General features: G+C 43.1%; 1 protein-coding gene across 7 annotated transcripts in view; it reads right to left on the bottom strand.

Moving 5' to 3' along the window:
* Positions 1-848: 848 nt before the first annotated feature.
* Positions 849-16968, bottom strand: part of ZFYVE26 (zinc finger FYVE-type containing 26) — a 70651-nt gene continuing 54531 nt past the window's right edge. For 5 of the 7 annotated variants that reach the window (XM_019476813.2, XM_019476814.2, XM_019476816.2 and 2 more), the window contains 9 exons: positions 15605-15814; positions 14652-14870; positions 12133-12330; positions 10678-10880; positions 9007-9148; positions 7184-7243; positions 5839-6021; positions 5054-5098; positions 849-3371 (listed from right to left, as the gene is read on the bottom strand). In XM_019476813.2, the coding sequence (XP_019332358.1) occupies positions 3162-3371; positions 5054-5098; positions 5839-6021; positions 7184-7243; positions 9007-9148; positions 10678-10880; positions 12133-12330; positions 14652-14870; positions 15605-15814 (1470 nt within the window). In that variant the 3' untranslated portion in view covers positions 849-3161. Of the gene's footprint in view, positions 3372-5053; positions 5099-5838; positions 6022-7183; positions 7244-9006; positions 9149-10677; positions 10881-12132; positions 12331-14651; positions 14871-15604; positions 15815-16968 lie in introns of those variants that run through there. The other 2 variants (XM_019476815.2, XM_059722882.1) reach the window with 2 other exon arrangements.

The following is a 16968-nucleotide window of genomic DNA, read 5'->3' as shown; positions in this document are numbered from 1 at the left end:
TTAGAATAAAAAAACAAAAACAGACCTGACTCAAAGTGTCTTTCCTTTCCATCCTAACTATTAAAGAGGAAGAAGAGGTGCGTTTCTGAGAGGGCAAGAGAGAGACTGGTTAATGTAGCAGTATTTAGAAGCATTCTGAACTAAATTTCAGAGTTCAGTGTCTGCTGTATTATAGGCTTCCATCATAGTCTGCTTCTACCAGGCTTAAGCACCAAAATGGGGACTATAAGCTTATTAGGATTATCCCATGGGGCTGCTGTACCAGTTGGGTGACTTAAATTGCAAAATGCTGTCAAGTTTCTGAAGGACCAGGGTGCAATTTAACCAAAACAGGCTGGGGTATGAAGCAATGCTGCTAAGTAACAGAGTTGTTCCACAATCTTCTGATGGCTTTAGGTGAAAAACTAAACTAGGTTAAGAACTTGTAAATCTAGCATAAGAAACAAATTGTACGCTGGCTCCCTCATTAAATTTTGAAGTGCTTTCAAATTTCGCATCTTGTTCCAACTAGGAAGTGCAGGGTACAGTTAAACACAATGCACTGGCTTCCTGGTCTAAACAATCCAACAGGCATTTTTGCTGACCCAATTTTTCATGTATGCCTCACACCCCCAAATTAGACCTTGTTTTTGAGAAGGCAGTAGCTACTACTGCTACTAGGAGAAGAAAAATCAGCTTCTCTGCTAAAGACACAACACCAGTTTTCAATGGCTAATGTTGCGGTGGGGAAGCTGTGTGGTATGCGAGTAAATGTGGTATTTAGTTTCTGAGCTAGATGTATCTGCAGACTAGATACTTCCAAAACAGCAAACAGACTAGCAGTAAAATAAAAAAGGACAGAGAAAAAATATCTTTTCTAATAATATTTATTAATATCCTTTGTTCACTGTAAAACAGTCCAGTCACCACTATACAAACTCTTCTAAGTGTCAGTGCTCCACTTAATTTGATGCCTGGGGTTTCTATGCCCATGAATAATCGCAATACTCATGATACAAGCCAGTTTGTGTCAGGATTGAAATTCCAGTTCTGCTGATAAGGAAAAAAAAAAGGATCCCTACAACACTGAGTTAAGGACTATCAAATTGCAACAAACACTGTATAAAGTGCATAAAGTACAGTGCAAAGAGGTCAAGCAGAAAGGCAGAGACAGAAATAACTGTTCAATGTGGCAGTCTCCATTTTTTTCCTGTATAATACAGAGCTGTGGGAAGATCTTGAACAGGCAAATCATTATTACAGCTGTGCTTATCTGTGTATTCATTGATAGCACTAACTTCTCCCTTGCACTTGTCAATGTGGTATTACTCCAACATATGCTTAGGATTAGCTTGACCCTGCAACACAGTGGAAAGCTAGTTCAGTCTGGCTAGGATGATAAAAGCTGCTTTTATTAAGCTTTGCTCACTACTGGGATCTCTTTGAAACTGAGGGTGGAGGATTCTATAAGATAAATGTAGTCACTGCCAACTGCTTAGCTCCTCTGATGCCACACTCCAAGGAGCTAAGCATCATCAGCAGGGCAAGGCACATGTCAGTAGGACAGTGGTCATAAAACACTCCAGAGAAGATTAACTACCTCCTTTTCATTTTCCTGGAGATCTATGCTTTGTTGGTGTAACAAGTATAAAAATGGTGCAAAGATATTTACTGGCCTCCTCATGTAGTGGAACTTCAGAAACTAAACACCGCATTTGGGGCAAGTGAAGAACCAGTGCACTAGGTGTTGCTATATGACAAATGGGGTTCTCCATAGGTAAAAGTTAGCAGCCTACATCAGTGTCAGTACAGGTGTTTTTTTGGGGAGGCCAGAGCTAGAAACACTTAAAAATCCTCATGTCTGCTGCTCATTTCTTCTCTCTGGATAAAAGCAGCAGAGAAGTAGCAGCCTATTCCAATATCCCAGAATAAAGCCACTTCACACTAGAGATGCATCCTGGCAAGCAAAGTGGACTGGGAGAACGTGGCATTTGCTTTGTTCCAAGTCAGCAGCAGGCACCTGGAGAAAGAGACTCTGCAGCAACAACTGCTGAAGGAACATTACTTGAGCCACACTGGTTTCTGCCCATCTCCAGTGCATTCCAGACCAAGGGTGTGGCCATTTGATGACCTTAGCAATACAGCTTTATTAATAAAAAAGTCAGTCTAAAGTGTATAACTGTCTGAAGGAGAAAGATTGCTATAGTGAGAACAAGTGCTGCCTATTTTGGGATAGGTCTTCATGTGAAACATCTCTAAAAGGCTGTTAAATTTTGCCATGCACACCTCATTGTTTAAAGCAAACTACATTTCCCACTGTGCTGAAATGCTCTAATTCAGCTGGTATTTACTCCAGCTAAGAAAAATGAAGAGAAAAAGGGTCCTTTCAACCATCCAATGCCATACTTATTACAAAGCAATTTAATCTGCTTGGAGGATAAGTTAGGAAAGAGAGAGATGGGTCATTTGTTCAACATGCCTGCCCTAGTTTAAAAGTTTTCCTTTCATCAGGAAATGCATCCCTGGGCTGCCTCTCTTCATTAAGGGCCCTGTAGGCAAACACCTGCTCATGTGAACTGCACACAGAAACCTCCTAAATAAAACCAGCCTCTACCTTTCAGAAAACCTACTAAGGAATTTGTGCACATTGTGCTAGTGTAAAAAAGTTAGTGATAATAATTAGTATAGCTCCTTTTTAAAAAGTCACATCAAAAATTCAGTCACATCTATGCAAGTGGAAACAAAATTTCTCCCACCTCATGATTATGGATTTTCTATAAAATGGTTCTGGATAATAGGAATCAACGAGTCTGCTACAAGCTATGCTGAACTGACATGGGATTTGGTTGTCATCATCTATGCACAGGTTTGCTGAGTTAAAACAAAATGCCAACAATGTTTAGTGCCTTTCAAAACACAGGAGAAGTGCTTTTCTCCATCATCCTTAAGTCCTGTTTGTTCAGATTTAACATTTATAAAACACCCCCTTGAGGTAGAGCTTGTTGGTCACCACAACACAAGATTGGCACTTGCATGAAGTAATTCCTTTCCCTTTAGTTGAGGCACATTAACATCTCCTGCTTGCCACCAAAGCCAGTCAAGAGACTTCCCTCTCAATGAGAGATCACTGAACTACACATCCCTGTGCCATATTCAGTCTTCCCTTTACAGGTGCTGTATAGTTATTTCCTAGTGGTTTGGGAGAGCCAGCTCCTTGGTTTGGGCTGGTGTACTGAAAGCCACTGGGCACAGATGGTCTGTACAACATCTTCTCCACTGTCCTCAGCCAGTTGACGTACATGCTGGACCAGCTGAATGGCTCTAGCGTTCTCTTGCCTCACCGAGACTAGGTAGGCAGAACGCAGTTTGTTGCACAGCAGGTAGGCTCGGATCTGAAACAAAATAAAGCCAGCAGTTGAAACCTCTAACAGTTCTAACCTATAACAGGTTTCATGAATGACTCGTGCCCCCAGTGGCTGGGGGGGCATGGCAGTGACAAGCAGGGGAGCTCCCATGGACACCGCTGGTGTTGTTGGCAGTGGGGGGGGCCGCAAGCGCTGACCACCTACAGCCACCGCCAGGAGTGTCGGCAGTGGCCAGCAGGGATCATGGACCGCCCACAGACAGCACCAACCAGTAGTGTTGGCGGCGGGGTGGTGAGCGGCGACCGCCCACAGGCGCTGCCTTTTTGTAGGGAGTGTCCTGCCACGCTCAGGGGGTACATGTGCACCCCCTATGTGTCGCCCCTGACAGGTTTGAATGAGGACCTACTGGGAAACCCAGTTCATCAGGCTGTAGGATTAGAGGGTGTGTATATTGATGCAACAGAGGTATAGGAGTGGTGATTTCAGGAACAAGAAACAGATGAAACCTTTGACTGTAAACAGATGTCCATGCCTTTTCTCATGACATGAACACGGCCACAATACAGCTAGTACCAATTTGAGTTACTCTTGAGATCCCAGGGGTGCATCTCAGGAAGCAGGGAAAGCCAGAGAGCTGCTCCCAGGGCTTGAGGGACTGCATTCCACGCAGAAATTCCCAGGGTACACAGGACTTGGCTCCTCAAGCCCTGGGAGAGCACTTCATCCACTGTCCCGTAGCATCAGATGGAACAACGGATGATGTATCCTGACACAGCTGATCCATGACATTTGACAATGTCTGTTTATACTGTTAGCCTTTGCCACTGACCGGCATTTCATTAAAGCTTAAAAATCCTGATGCTTTTATGGTCATTAGGTTTAGTTCATGTTTAAACACCTCCAAATTTCCACAGCTAACATTCATAGACAGATTTTCTCCTACTGTCTGAGCCTAAGGGGTCATTTTAGTTACTGAGCCTTTTGCAATAGAATTAAACAGTTTCTCACATTATGTAAAATGGCAAGTCTGGTGGAAGTCAGGACTCCCAGCTCTACCACTGATTTGCTCTGTGACCTTGGACTAAGAAATCACTTAAACTCTGGGCCAGTTTGTTCATATGTAAATGTAAAACCATTTGAGAGCCTTGTATTAAAGAGAGCAGAGAACTTGACAGTGCCTATGATTCATGCATTTGCATCCTAAACTTCCCTTGCAAAAAAGAAAAGCTGTCAAAACAAAGAGAGAGGGGGTACCAGGTGTTTACCTAATGAAACTAGATTCCTGCAATAACAATGAACAACTGAATGCTCACCAGATTCCCCATCAGCTGCCTAGGAAATTAAAAAGCCTGTGAGAAATCAAGGCAAGGAACTGAATGGAACCAAGTGATTGTTCAAGCTGCCTTTAATTCCCCATGCCACTGTCAAACCCAGGGATGCCCACTACAAAGCAAGGGAGGAGGAAGAGAGACAACAATCAAAGGTTTCCAAGTCTACTGTAACATCCTTATGTTCTCAGTATCAAAAGGAGGTACAGAGATATCTACAAATAAGGTCCAACAAGCAGGCCCCAAAACTCTTCTATGGAGCCAGGATGGAACATGGAGTAGTAGTAGCATTGCCTGCAGAGAGCCTGAGGAGCAAATCTGCATGTCCCAGCTACTGCTCCTGCCAATGGTTCAAGGTTCTGCCCACCAGGCTTTACTCACCTTATTTTCATCACTTTCCATATCCTGGATCAGATTGTCAAGATCCTGCACCCAGAAAAGGAAAAGTGGTTGATATAAATTAACAGTGATTATGATTTGCAAATCATTGTCTCATCAGGGACCAAACCACTGCACAGGTAAGTGGTCAATGAGCTCACAACCAGGTACAAGTCACCCCAGCTGCCAGTTGCCAAAAGGTGCACAAGGTGCCAAGTCGAAGTCTTCCCTTTATGTCTGCTTACCCCTGGGCCCACATCTATGCACTGTCTTCAGGGACCAGGATAGGACAGCTTTCCTTCCCCCACTCCCTTCCAAGCAACCTCAAGCAGAGGGAGCATCCCCATTCTCCACAGCAATGTCAAGGCTATATCATAGCCAGGACAGCCTCAACGGGCACTTCCCTACATGCACAGCAGTTCCTGAGAACACACTTTTGGCATCACTCTTCCACCATCTCTGCCAGCAAGATGTGCATGGAAGGGAGCTTCTCTTCACCTCAAAAAGCAACCATAGGGAGGATCCGACAGAAGGGGATTTATTACAGGTACTTGTTGCAGAGCTCCATGCCAGGCCAGTTGAGGGTTAGGAATGTGTAGCAGGTAGACCAGCTATCCCCCTTGAATAGCCATGTGTTATCATATGAACACGCACCTAATTCTTAACCACCACATATAAATTAAGGGGCATGAAGAGCCTGATGGCCTCTTTCCCAGTAGACTATAGATAGCCTACTTCTCCTCTGCCTACTTCTCTTGAGAAGGGCAGTGTGGTGAGGGCAGCCTTACCTCTGAGGGGATATTCTTGAACTCATTCAGGCAGTTTAGGATGATGTCATCCCCATCATTTTTGGCTGCAACTCCAGACTCATTGACGCACTTGAGGAGCTGCCGGATCTCACTGTATTTCTGCTGCTTCACCAGCTGCTTGGCCACTTTACTGTACACAGCCACAGCCCCCAGCTGGAAGTCCTGAAGGTGGCAAGTGTCAAAGGAACATGGTCACTCAGGGCAGATCCTATCAGGCCAGTTCAGGAGCTGTATTCTGGTGCTCTAAAGAGCAGTTGATATGGCTTAAACAGCCATTACCACTCCTGTGCTCCATGTTAAGGTACATCCCTGCAAGAAGTTCCAGTATGCATTTTGCTTTGAAACACCAGGCTCATACACAGATACCTCTGTAGTGGCAGCAAAGGCAATCTGTTCTTCCCCCACACCAGCCAGATTCTGCTCCTGAGCTCCTGCTAAGTTAATGTGGATGGTCTTCTGGGTTACTCCTACTATACTATACCAGCCTCCAACTCCCATACTTTTTGGAAATTTGTGAGTTCCAAAACCAGTTCTCAATTATATTCCCAGCCTTGGTTGGGCACAGATAGGAGTATAAACAGCTTTGGACTTGTTTCCTCATAGCTCATGTACTTGGCAGTGACTGTGCAGTGATTGGGCAAGGTGGGTGATAAAACACTGCCAAAGTGAACTCTCCACTTGCACCTGGGAAAATGCTTTGCACAGTGCAAATAAATGAACAAGGTGCAAGTCAGTGAAGCAAATGGGAGGAATGGAATATATTATAAACCCAACAAGCAAGCCCTGGGGCAACTTCATAGACTCTGACGGGAGCAGGCTCAGGGCAGAGGTGATCTCTTGCACTATAGTAGACAGTAGCCTATTTCTCTCTCCATATGGCACTCAAAGCCTCATCCTTCACGCTGTTTGAGTGTCTTCCCATTCTCCACATCCTTTGGTAGGATGAACAGGCACCACTGTGTTCAGACACACAGCCCTCTAGCTGACCTAGAGCTTCCAGGGCCATCACCGCAGTTTTGAAAGAGTTCTCTTGAAAAATAAGCTCAACAAAAAGAAGAAATGGCAAGTAAATTTTTTGAGGTCTTTTTACTCTAATGCTAATTTAAAGCCAGACAGTTCATACCCTTGCCAAAAAGGTGTCCTTGACAAGACACAAAGGTTTAGAATCTAGGCAACAGGCAAGTGTCTGCATTACGTGAACATAGTGACTGATCTGAAACCTTTAGGACAAAGGTGCATGTGGCTAAGGGTCCCGTGCTTAACTATGGTAATTCATAGAAGAAGGATCAACATTACTTGCAGCAACAGTTCAGGTTTCCCATACCTGGAGGACTCTGAATGCAATTCCAAAACCTTCTTCAATGTTTTTCCCTTCCAACATGACCTAAGGAGAAATTGCAATTATCAGCTGTAGGAGAGCAGCACACTTACTCAGCAATATGCAAACTGCTCATTTGCTCAAAGCAGGGGTGTCAGACGTAAGACCCAGGTAGCTGCTTTATCTGGCCCACCAGGCTACTGGTAGGCCACCACAAATTGGAGGGCATGGCCAGGGAGTGGCTTGTTGCAGAATTCAGGGGCCTTGGGCCATGGAAGACATGGTGATCAGGAGCAGATAGTCAACTGAAAGCTGATGGCTTCACCCATCATTGCTGGTGTGGCCCTACTTCCTTGGCCATCAGCCCTGCCACTGCCCCATACTGACCTGCTATGGGTCCCATGCTGGAGCCAGAACTACCAACAGAACAACACAGGGCATGCAGCGGTGCTGCCTCCAACTCTAGCTCCAGCATAGGGCACAAGGCAGATAATGGAACTCCACTATGTGCCCAGGATGGAGCCAGATGTGCCACTGCTGCATGCCCCTGGGGTGAAAACACCCCTGTACCCTGGGCTGCAACAAGGAGCCTTGCTGTCCAGATCTGGCACAGGATGCAAGGGGAGTTTGACATCCCAAGCACAAAACAATACAGATGCTTAACTGCCAACTGAAGAAAGAATTTGGGGCTGTGACAACTTTCACCAAAATATAGTTTATAGGCTTGCCAAAAAGCACCTTCAACAATGGGAGACAGCAGGACCCACAAAGGAAAAGCACAGACATGGGTTACATAATCAATTAAGCCACTCTCACTGGATAATGCTAGGCCAGCTACTACTTATCCTTTGGTTACAGGTAAAATCATCTTTCCTTTTTTTTTTTTTTTTAAATGGACTGAACTCTACAGATGAAAGGCCCTAGTAATTACTATTTGGAAGTAGTTCCCTCTAGACTTTTGGATTGTGAGAAGAATTTACTTCAAGCTTTTTAAAAGGAGAGGAAGCTCAAACCTGTAGCAAGTATGCTACAAGTGGCACAGGAATGTGTGTGGCATGTGGCAGATCAGGGAGGGAACAAGCGGCAGTGACAGACAGGACAAGGAGCAGAAAGCAAAACAGCAGATCAGGCAGGGAGCAATGGGTAGAAAGCAGAAAGAGCAGCAGATTGGGCAGGGGAAGGGGATCTGAGTGGCACTCAAGGAAAGTACAAGTCTAATTTGTGGCATGCCTGTCAAGAAGGTTTGCCCCCACTGGTCTAGGATAGGGGTTCTCAACCTTTTTAGTTATGAGGTACCCTTCAGAAAATACCAGGTTTTAGTTTTCACACTTTTTGACTAGAGAAACTCTTCTGCTATACTAACCACTCAGAATGGTCATGACAAGTCAGAATGTTTTCAACCTAGAAATAGGAATCCATTGCGTTAATCTTGTGAATCATGTTTGCACACCTAGAAGTGGTAATGTTCTGTGGCACTCAGTAGCATCTTTGAAAAGATCAAGGCATCCCAGGGTGCCACGACACCCTGGCTGAGAATCACTGGTCTAAGAATAGCATACCCAGCATCTGTGCAAAGAGTTAGACTGGATAACCTTCAAAGTCTATTCCAACCCTGTAATTTTTTTTTAATTATTAAAAAAAAGTATTCTGAACAAACATCTCCAAATTGTACTTGCGTGTGATTTCCAGTGCGTATTGCACTAAGAAGAAGTGCCAGATTAGTGCTCTAGGGGCTAAAGTTGTCCTTTAAACCACAAAACAGGTCAAGCTTAAGTGTCAAGTTTGTATGTTCAGGGAAAGAGCAATACATTTTAACTGGCTGCCAATACCTTGCAAGCTACATCCATCTTCATGTTATTATTTCCAAAGAGCGTGGGCAAGGGTAAGCCAGCTAGCTGAGAGGTCCCTGAGCTCTCACATCGATGCAGGAACTTGGTCACTTCCATTTGGAGCTCTACTGTGTTGATGTGCCTATGTGGGGAGAAAATTCTCAGTTTGCTAAACATAAAGGAGCATTCACACAACCAGTAATGGAGACTTCAATCCCCAGGTACTACATGTTCTTAAAAAAAAGGGGTCTCAGAACGGGAATGACTGAACTAAACAAAAATGGGATCTCAGCTGCAGCCAACATGGATATACAGTAGGAACAGTATTAATATTTTAGACTATTTTGTCTAGTGCCGCCTGCAACAGTGAAATGCTCTCTGGAACTATGCATTTCACATGCATTGTGAACCTCAGGCGAGTGCTTCTTAGCATTACTCAAGCACCAAAAAAAGAAAAAGCACTTAATTCCAGAAAAAGAGCAGCAGGGGAACTTGGATCCCCAGGTGCACACACCTTGGTTAAGCAGGAGTTCAGTTGGGGAAAAAAAGAAAAAGCTGTAGCAGAACCAAAACAAACATGCACATAGGAAAGCTATCATTACAAGTGCTCCAAATGTTAGAAAAAGTACGGCTAAACTAAAGTTCCAACATTTGAAAATATGAGAATTCAGTTAGGGCTCCCAGAAACAAACCAACCGTGACCCGGAATGGGACTGCAAGAGCTGACTGCTGTCTGGGTAACAATTTTAGACAGATAAATATAAACAGAGCATAATCTACTGCAAAGGTACAGCCCATGGGGTGCTGCCTTTGGGCAGACTGTGATCTTGAACCCAGGTCCTTGGCCTAACCAGTAGAGTCACTCATCCTGGCCTGTTGCCCCTATAGCTGACCACCCAGATTGGACATGGCTGGCCTGAAGCCTCCATCAGGGCCTAGCCCTCCTCCCACTCTGTCACCAAAGTGTCCAGGTAAATGGGTTCAACCTGATCCCAGGATGCTTTGCTGTTCCCTCCAGCTTGTGTTCTGTTGTCTGCCTGATCTCCTGGCTGCTTGACCTGACTCCCTCTCTGCCTGATCTCTTGGTTTGCCAAACTGGCTTGTTCTTAACATCCTGCTCTCAGATTGGCTTCCTGACTTGATTTGTCCCTGGATTCTTCTCACTCCTCCTGACCCTGATCAGCATCTGGATCCCCAAGTGAGCCCAGACCTGGCTGCCCAAGACTCATGACAGTGGGTCTTGGACTGAATCTGCATGGGGCATAGGTGCTGCATGCAGGGCCAGTCTGGCACATGACACATGGGGCTGATCTGTGGACCCAATCTAGTGTGGATCAGCACGGCACCACTCATCCAGTCCATGGACCAGCCCCATAATCATCATCCATCCCACAGGGTCTGATGAGTTTGACACCCCTGGACTACTGCTTTTTTCAGTTTAACTGTTGTATTCAAGGGTGGGTGCTACACAACCTGACAATGCCACACAAGTGATGGTCTTGGTTAAGAAATATACTGTTCATCTCACACCCATGGTAGGAAAAAAAAAGGAAAAAGAAATAAAAGGTTCTGTTTGGCTAAGCTTGACTTAAGACACAAATGCTTTCTCTAATCAAGACAATTTCAAGTGAAACCTCTTCCCCAGAATTTCATTTTCTGTTCTGCAGGTACCTTGAAACATCCACTGCAGACATTTTCTTCCGAAAAGTGCAAACAATTTTTTTCCTTCCTGAACTCCTTGAAACCTCTTGCAGATAGACTTTGAGATGGTCCTTGACTTTCAGGAGCCATTTCTGCTTGTCTCCCAGCTCTGTGTAAGACTTTGCCTTGTGAGTGAAGAATCTAATGCAGGTCATAGCAGCACGGACATGATCCTAGGACAAACATGAAAAATCATCTTTGAAAGGAGGGGGAATGGGGTCATGAGACCAAATCCATGACAATAAGCACAGCAGAAGTGACTAGACAGTGTCCTGATGTCATAATAAGGGGCTACCTTGTTTTTTATACAATCAGAAAATTCCTAGTAGGTTATACTCTTAAAGAGTTAACATAAAAAGACCCTGTTGTATATCAGTAAAGCACAAGGATTTGCCAGCCACAAGGCAACCCTACAATAAGGAAGACATGAAAACAGGAACAAAGTGCTAATATAGGCTCATTCAACACACGAATCACAAAGGTTATATACAAAACTGAACACACATGAACCATCTGACCCATCGCAGAAACGTTGCCACCACCAGGTTGAGATAAAACAAGTATTTAGAGCACAGCATCATAACCCAACAGTATGGGGTGGAAAGTATAGGAAGAAACTTGTTCCTATTAAAATCTGAGACCTCTATAACATGCGTCACAGGGAATGGATCACGCATTTCCTAGTGGCTGCAATTACAATTGCAAGAGTTTGGAAGAGACATGACACCCCTAAAAAATCACTGCCTGTTTTCAAAAAAGTTTGGAAAATTTTAGTAAAGGAAGAATTTGTCCTATTAAGCCATGCCCTATAGGGGAGAAAGCAAAAAGATGCTTATTTGAAAAACTGGTGAACATTTTTGGAATTTGCCAAGAAAGTCTTCTCCTGTCTCCAAACCCAAAAATGATTTTTTTTTTTTTTTAAATACTGACAGGCAAATTCTATGAACAAGTTTAGAATAAACTTAAGAACAAATTTAGAATAAATCTAAAATTTAAAAGCAGAGATGAGTAGAAGATAATGAGATTTGTATTATGCAGAGTTCTATGGAAAAGGAGGGGGCGAGTTATTATTCAGAGATGAAGAAACACAAAAGCTTAATACTGACAGAAACATAAAGGAAAATCGAAAAGACGACCATGACTTCTGTGGACACCGATTTGGGTTATGGTGGTATTGCTGATAGAAGATAAATATCTGTATTTATTTTTTAGGGGATTGGATATATCTTCAAGTGATAAATATATTATTTGATAAGCTGGGATCATTAACAAATAAAGTTAGAAAAAAGAAACTAGATGAAATTCAGATAAAAATATAACCTTACCAAGGCACGTTCATATACTACCCTTCCTTCAGGGGGTGGGGCGGGAGGGCTGTACTCAGTATTTCATCAGTGAGGAAGTACCTGTCTACCCTCATCTTACCTTCATAAACTGCTGCAATTCATACAGAATGTGGTAGTAATTTTTCTTCTGCAAGTGTTTGCAGGCTGCAATCAAGTAGATGCCCCAGCTTTCCAGCCCTGGATCAATGGTTTCCAGCAAGTTCTCCAACATGTGCAGTTTTCCACTTTTATAACTTGGGACAAAAATCCCTTCAATGAAGACTTCTGAAGGACACTCCTACAACAGGTGAAAAGAAAGCCTCAGGCCACCAGCTGCAGGAATGGACATCTCATGAAGTGTGAGAGAACACCAATGACAGAAAGGTTAATATTATGGAAAGAAGGTGGCTCCATCCCTGTTAAGGAATCCAGTAAACTCTTTTTAAAAAGGGCACTGCTGCAGTACTTAAATCCCCATGTTCAGGGGACTGAATGGCTTTGGAATTTAAGCTGATTACCCAGTGCAAGTTATAAAACCCAATATGCACAGAAATATTTTCATAAAATTATTCAGTGATGACAAAGTAACATGTTAATATACATCCTCCCTACTGAACTGCAATTATAGTTCCAAACATATCACTGGTTGATCAGGTTTCACTGGGCTGTCGTTTTAAGTCTCAATACCCAAGCTTCAGTACTCGGTTTTCACCTCGAGTTGTTCTGAAGCACTTGAAACCTGTAGTTGGTAGAACGACTGCCTCTCATCAATGACCTCTCAAAGAGTGTTCTCTTCAAAGAGAATTTACTTCTAAGATGACAGAAGGAAGGATGCAGTCTAAAGGCAAATCTGAACAAGCAGCTGAAAATATGGGCTGAGAACAGGCATCCTCAACTGCAGCTAATTAGACCACACTGGTGAAAGCAGAGCTGATAAGGCCACTTGGTTGTCGTATCTGCTTGCATACCACCCCTCACCCCAATAAGACAAAACCTCTGCAGCTGCAGTAGAAGGGAGAAACAACCTGTGGCTACTCTGTTAAACCCCTTGTTGCTCGCTGTCTGTGGACAATTCCTCCTTAGCAGCAGTGCATGTAGCAGCAGGTTCTGCCTGAGCAGCAGCTTGACAGTGTCCCCTGTGATCAAGTGAAATGGGAGTCTGTGTGGGGTGGGGGGTAGGAAAGAGAAAGTAATCCTGTGTATATGCTGGAGGGACACCCTCAAGTGCAGTGAGCATGCAGGATTCCTACTGTCCACAGCTTGGAGCTATGGCCCTGTGCAGCACAGGCAGCCTTATTTTCTCTTTCCCCTGGCAAAAGCTGCTACTACTGTACAGTATTTCCTTACTTAGCACTTGTGTGAAAGTTTCCAACAAAAAAGTTTGTGGGGAAAAAGTAGGGTGTGTGTATGTGTGGTATGTGAGAAAATATGGTAATTATTTATTATTAAACTAATTAAAAGTTGGGAGATAATAGAATTGGGTATTTTAAGGAATGTTTTCTCTAAGACTTATGTGAGTTCCAGAAAGGTCAATGAACAAAAAGTACAATCCCAAAACACCTCAGAGATTTTTAATTTTTCAGCAGCTTTCAGGCTGCTGAGAAGTTCTCGATTTGTATTTCTGGAGACCAAAATCTGTATTGTTCCCCTCCCCTCAATCACCCTTTCCATATTCCTAAAGAGGATTGAAGAAGCAAAAGTCTTCTTTGTGTCATTCACAAAAATAGTATCTCCTTGCTCCACCAGTGCTTATCTTTTTGTGCATTCTGAAGCCCTCCAATCTCAGGGAAGTTTCTGTACAGTCATAAATAGAAAGCATTACTTTCACCAGATTCACCTAAATCTACACCAGTACTTCCCAGCCTTTTCCAGCCCAAGGCACACTTACATTAATAAAAATTTTTGATGGCACACCTATTAAGGCATTCCCCACCCTCATACCTATTGTAGCTCATTGCCATGGCAAAATTCCCCGGCACACCTGTTCATTTCTGATAGCACATTTTTGTGCCACGGCGCACTAGGTGGGAAACACTGGGCTAGACTGCTACAGCTGCTGGGTTCCCTAATTTACAGATACAAGAACACAGTCCTGTTCTTGATAAACCACGTTCTAATTAAATAAGCTCTCGGCTGTGGCAATAGACAGAGAAGGCCACTTTGATGATAGCTTAGGGTTCTTTGCATGTCAGAAACCAAAAAGACACTTCCAACTGAACTGCATAATAGCCGGCCTGGGATTTTGGCTCTGAGAACAAAGGCTTGGGAGTCCTGATGTGAGCACAATGAATGACACAGGGCAGTACAGATCAGTTTTCTCTGCCCTACCTACTTCTCCTTTGGTATGACAATGGGGTGATATTACAAGGTTCTTCATTTTCATAAATTAACCTTGTACCAGAGATCAGTTTTCTGGAATAAACTTGTGGTGTTGCTACCAGTCAAAACACAATTTACAGCCTCAATAGGAATAGAGGAGTTTAGGATTCTGTAGAGTTGGCACAGATGTTGCACAATCCTGGTTGCCATTTTGAATGATCTCTGAAGAACTCCTTGCTGCTTATTAAGCTTTCATTTAGATAGAAGAAAATCTAATCATTCACCTATTCCATTACTCACCTTATTTAACAAATGTAGCAGTGCTTCTCGCATGCAGTCATGTCTCATGTAAAAGCTTATAATTCCTAGGTTGGTGCCATAATTGTGTAAATAAAACAAACACTCCTGATAGTAGCTATTGTGTTGGATCTTCCCTTCAGATACCATTTCCAGAGATAGACTTCGCGTCCTTAGTGTTGCTTCCAGCTCTCTCAGGGTGGCAAAGTAGTCATCATCCTGCTGTTAAGAAAGAGAATAAGCTATATAGAAATTTCCAAGAAGGATTAAACAAAAGGGGTGTTGTGTAGGGTTAATCCTCTCTACAGCCTATGTTTTCCATCCAACCTCCTCTCTTCTTTTACAGGTGGAATGAAACTCCATCCAAACTACCCAGACAAATGATTTGACCCACTAATAACAAAGATACTTATGCAAGGTTGTAGGTATATGCTTCTGTTCTCCAGAATGGATAGAAGTGTATTTTAAGTTTTCACTGCTGATATGCAGCACAGTGGACATTCAAACATGCACTCAATTCCCAGATGTGCCATCTGTTTATAAATTTCAGCACCAGCATTGGCAAAGGATATTTTGGAATATTGGCTGACTTAAATTCAAAGCATTACTAGGGGTCTGAATAATTTTGGTACCTACATATAGCTTACACCAAATCCGAATCACAAGCATTCTAAATAAAGAATGTCACAGAGGGGAAATACGGCGATTCCTAGCTCATCTGTGGGATGCAGCCAGTGTAGCATCTCCATCACTTTCAGCATTTGTGGTGCAAAACCTAGCACTACCCGTTCCAATGCATGTCAAAGAGAAAAACAATTCCATGACACTCCTCCAGCATTTACTTCTATAAAAATACTCTAGATATATATCTTCCCTGAAAGCCTGCACCAAAGCCTGAGCACTTTGACAGTCTTTTGAGGGTCGAGAGAAGAGGGAGTAAAATAACAGGCTCTTACCACCAACAATATGGGTTTCACTGTGGACTCCAAATACTGAATCACATCTTGGACCAGCCTTGAGCCATGATTCAGCTGGTTCAGGTCAAGAGGTGGTTTTAGGCATCGGCTAAATTTTTCTCTTGCTGCACTTAAGGTCCCAGCTTTAAGGCAAGCCATGCCCCATGCATGCCATGCTCCACTGGGATCCAACCCCGTCTTCGTAGAAACCTAAACCCAAACCACTGATTAGTAGTACATGACAAATATAGCACAAGGTTCCCAGGCTAGATCCATGACATTCTACTGCCCAAAGAAGAAAGATGTTACTTATTGCAAAAACACACACACATCTACTAATTCCTAATTAGCAACTACTTGCCAATTACTGCACTTCTAACAAATTCTGAATTTGGAAAAATCTTCCTACTGCACATGTAATGAATGAGTTTAAAAATCTACCAGAAATCAAGGAAAGATTAGAAAAAAAAAATTAAATTCATGAAGGTAAAATTTTCTCCTTCAGCGGAGATTTTGTGTGTGTGTTTTATTACTGGATGGGTATTTAGTCTAGATGGAAAGTTGTAGTTTCTACTGTAAACAACTATTGATTCTTAACAGCAAAATTAAGTTTCATGCAATTTCACTGGTTGAAACACAGTCCGAAGGATCTTTAGTGGAAGGGTTTATGTGCAGAGACTGTTTTTGATTAACAGTTCACTTATTGCTACTGCGTATTCCCTCCTCTCCTGTAAATCCTAATCTTATTGGTGATATCATTATTTTTAATAAAAAAATGAATTGTGATTATCTCTAGAATAATGACCATAAAAGAAAGGCTTATGAAATCATGGGAATTGAGAGGATTCAGAGAAAGTGTATGCCACAACCTAACAAGCTCATAAAGTTTTACCCTCTTAGTTGTCTCACAAGTGAAAGGAAGTCAAAGTCCTCTTAGCAGGGACTCAGGATGTCATTAAGCACAAATGGAATCACAGGAGCACAGAAGGTGTAGATAAGAAATATCTATTTACTGGAAGTCCTTGCTTCCCTACCGGATGCAGGATTCCTCTGTACGTTGAATTCCTGGGTTTTGCATCCATTCTAGTTTTAAATGTGGGCACACGTGGACCATTTAGCTTTAACAGTTCATCTGTTGCTGCCACTTGTTCCCTGCCCTCTCAGCAGTCCTAATCTTGTTTGTGCCTTTATAATTGTCTCCATAATGATGAACTGTGATGCCACAAAAGAGGCCTAAGAAATCATGGGGACTGGGAGGAGGCAGACAGAATAATCCACACCCAAGGAGCTCGTAGATTCACAGATTGTGAGGCTGGAAGGGAGCTTGAAAGATGATTGGGTCCAGCCCCCTGCACCAAGCAGGA

This window comes from Alligator mississippiensis, chromosome 2, assembly GCF_030867095.1.
Source record: "Alligator mississippiensis isolate rAllMis1 chromosome 2, rAllMis1, whole genome shotgun sequence".
NCBI classification, from domain to species: domain Eukaryota; kingdom Metazoa; phylum Chordata; order Crocodylia; family Alligatoridae; genus Alligator; species Alligator mississippiensis.
This window is presented reverse-complemented; position numbering and strand designations above follow the sequence as displayed.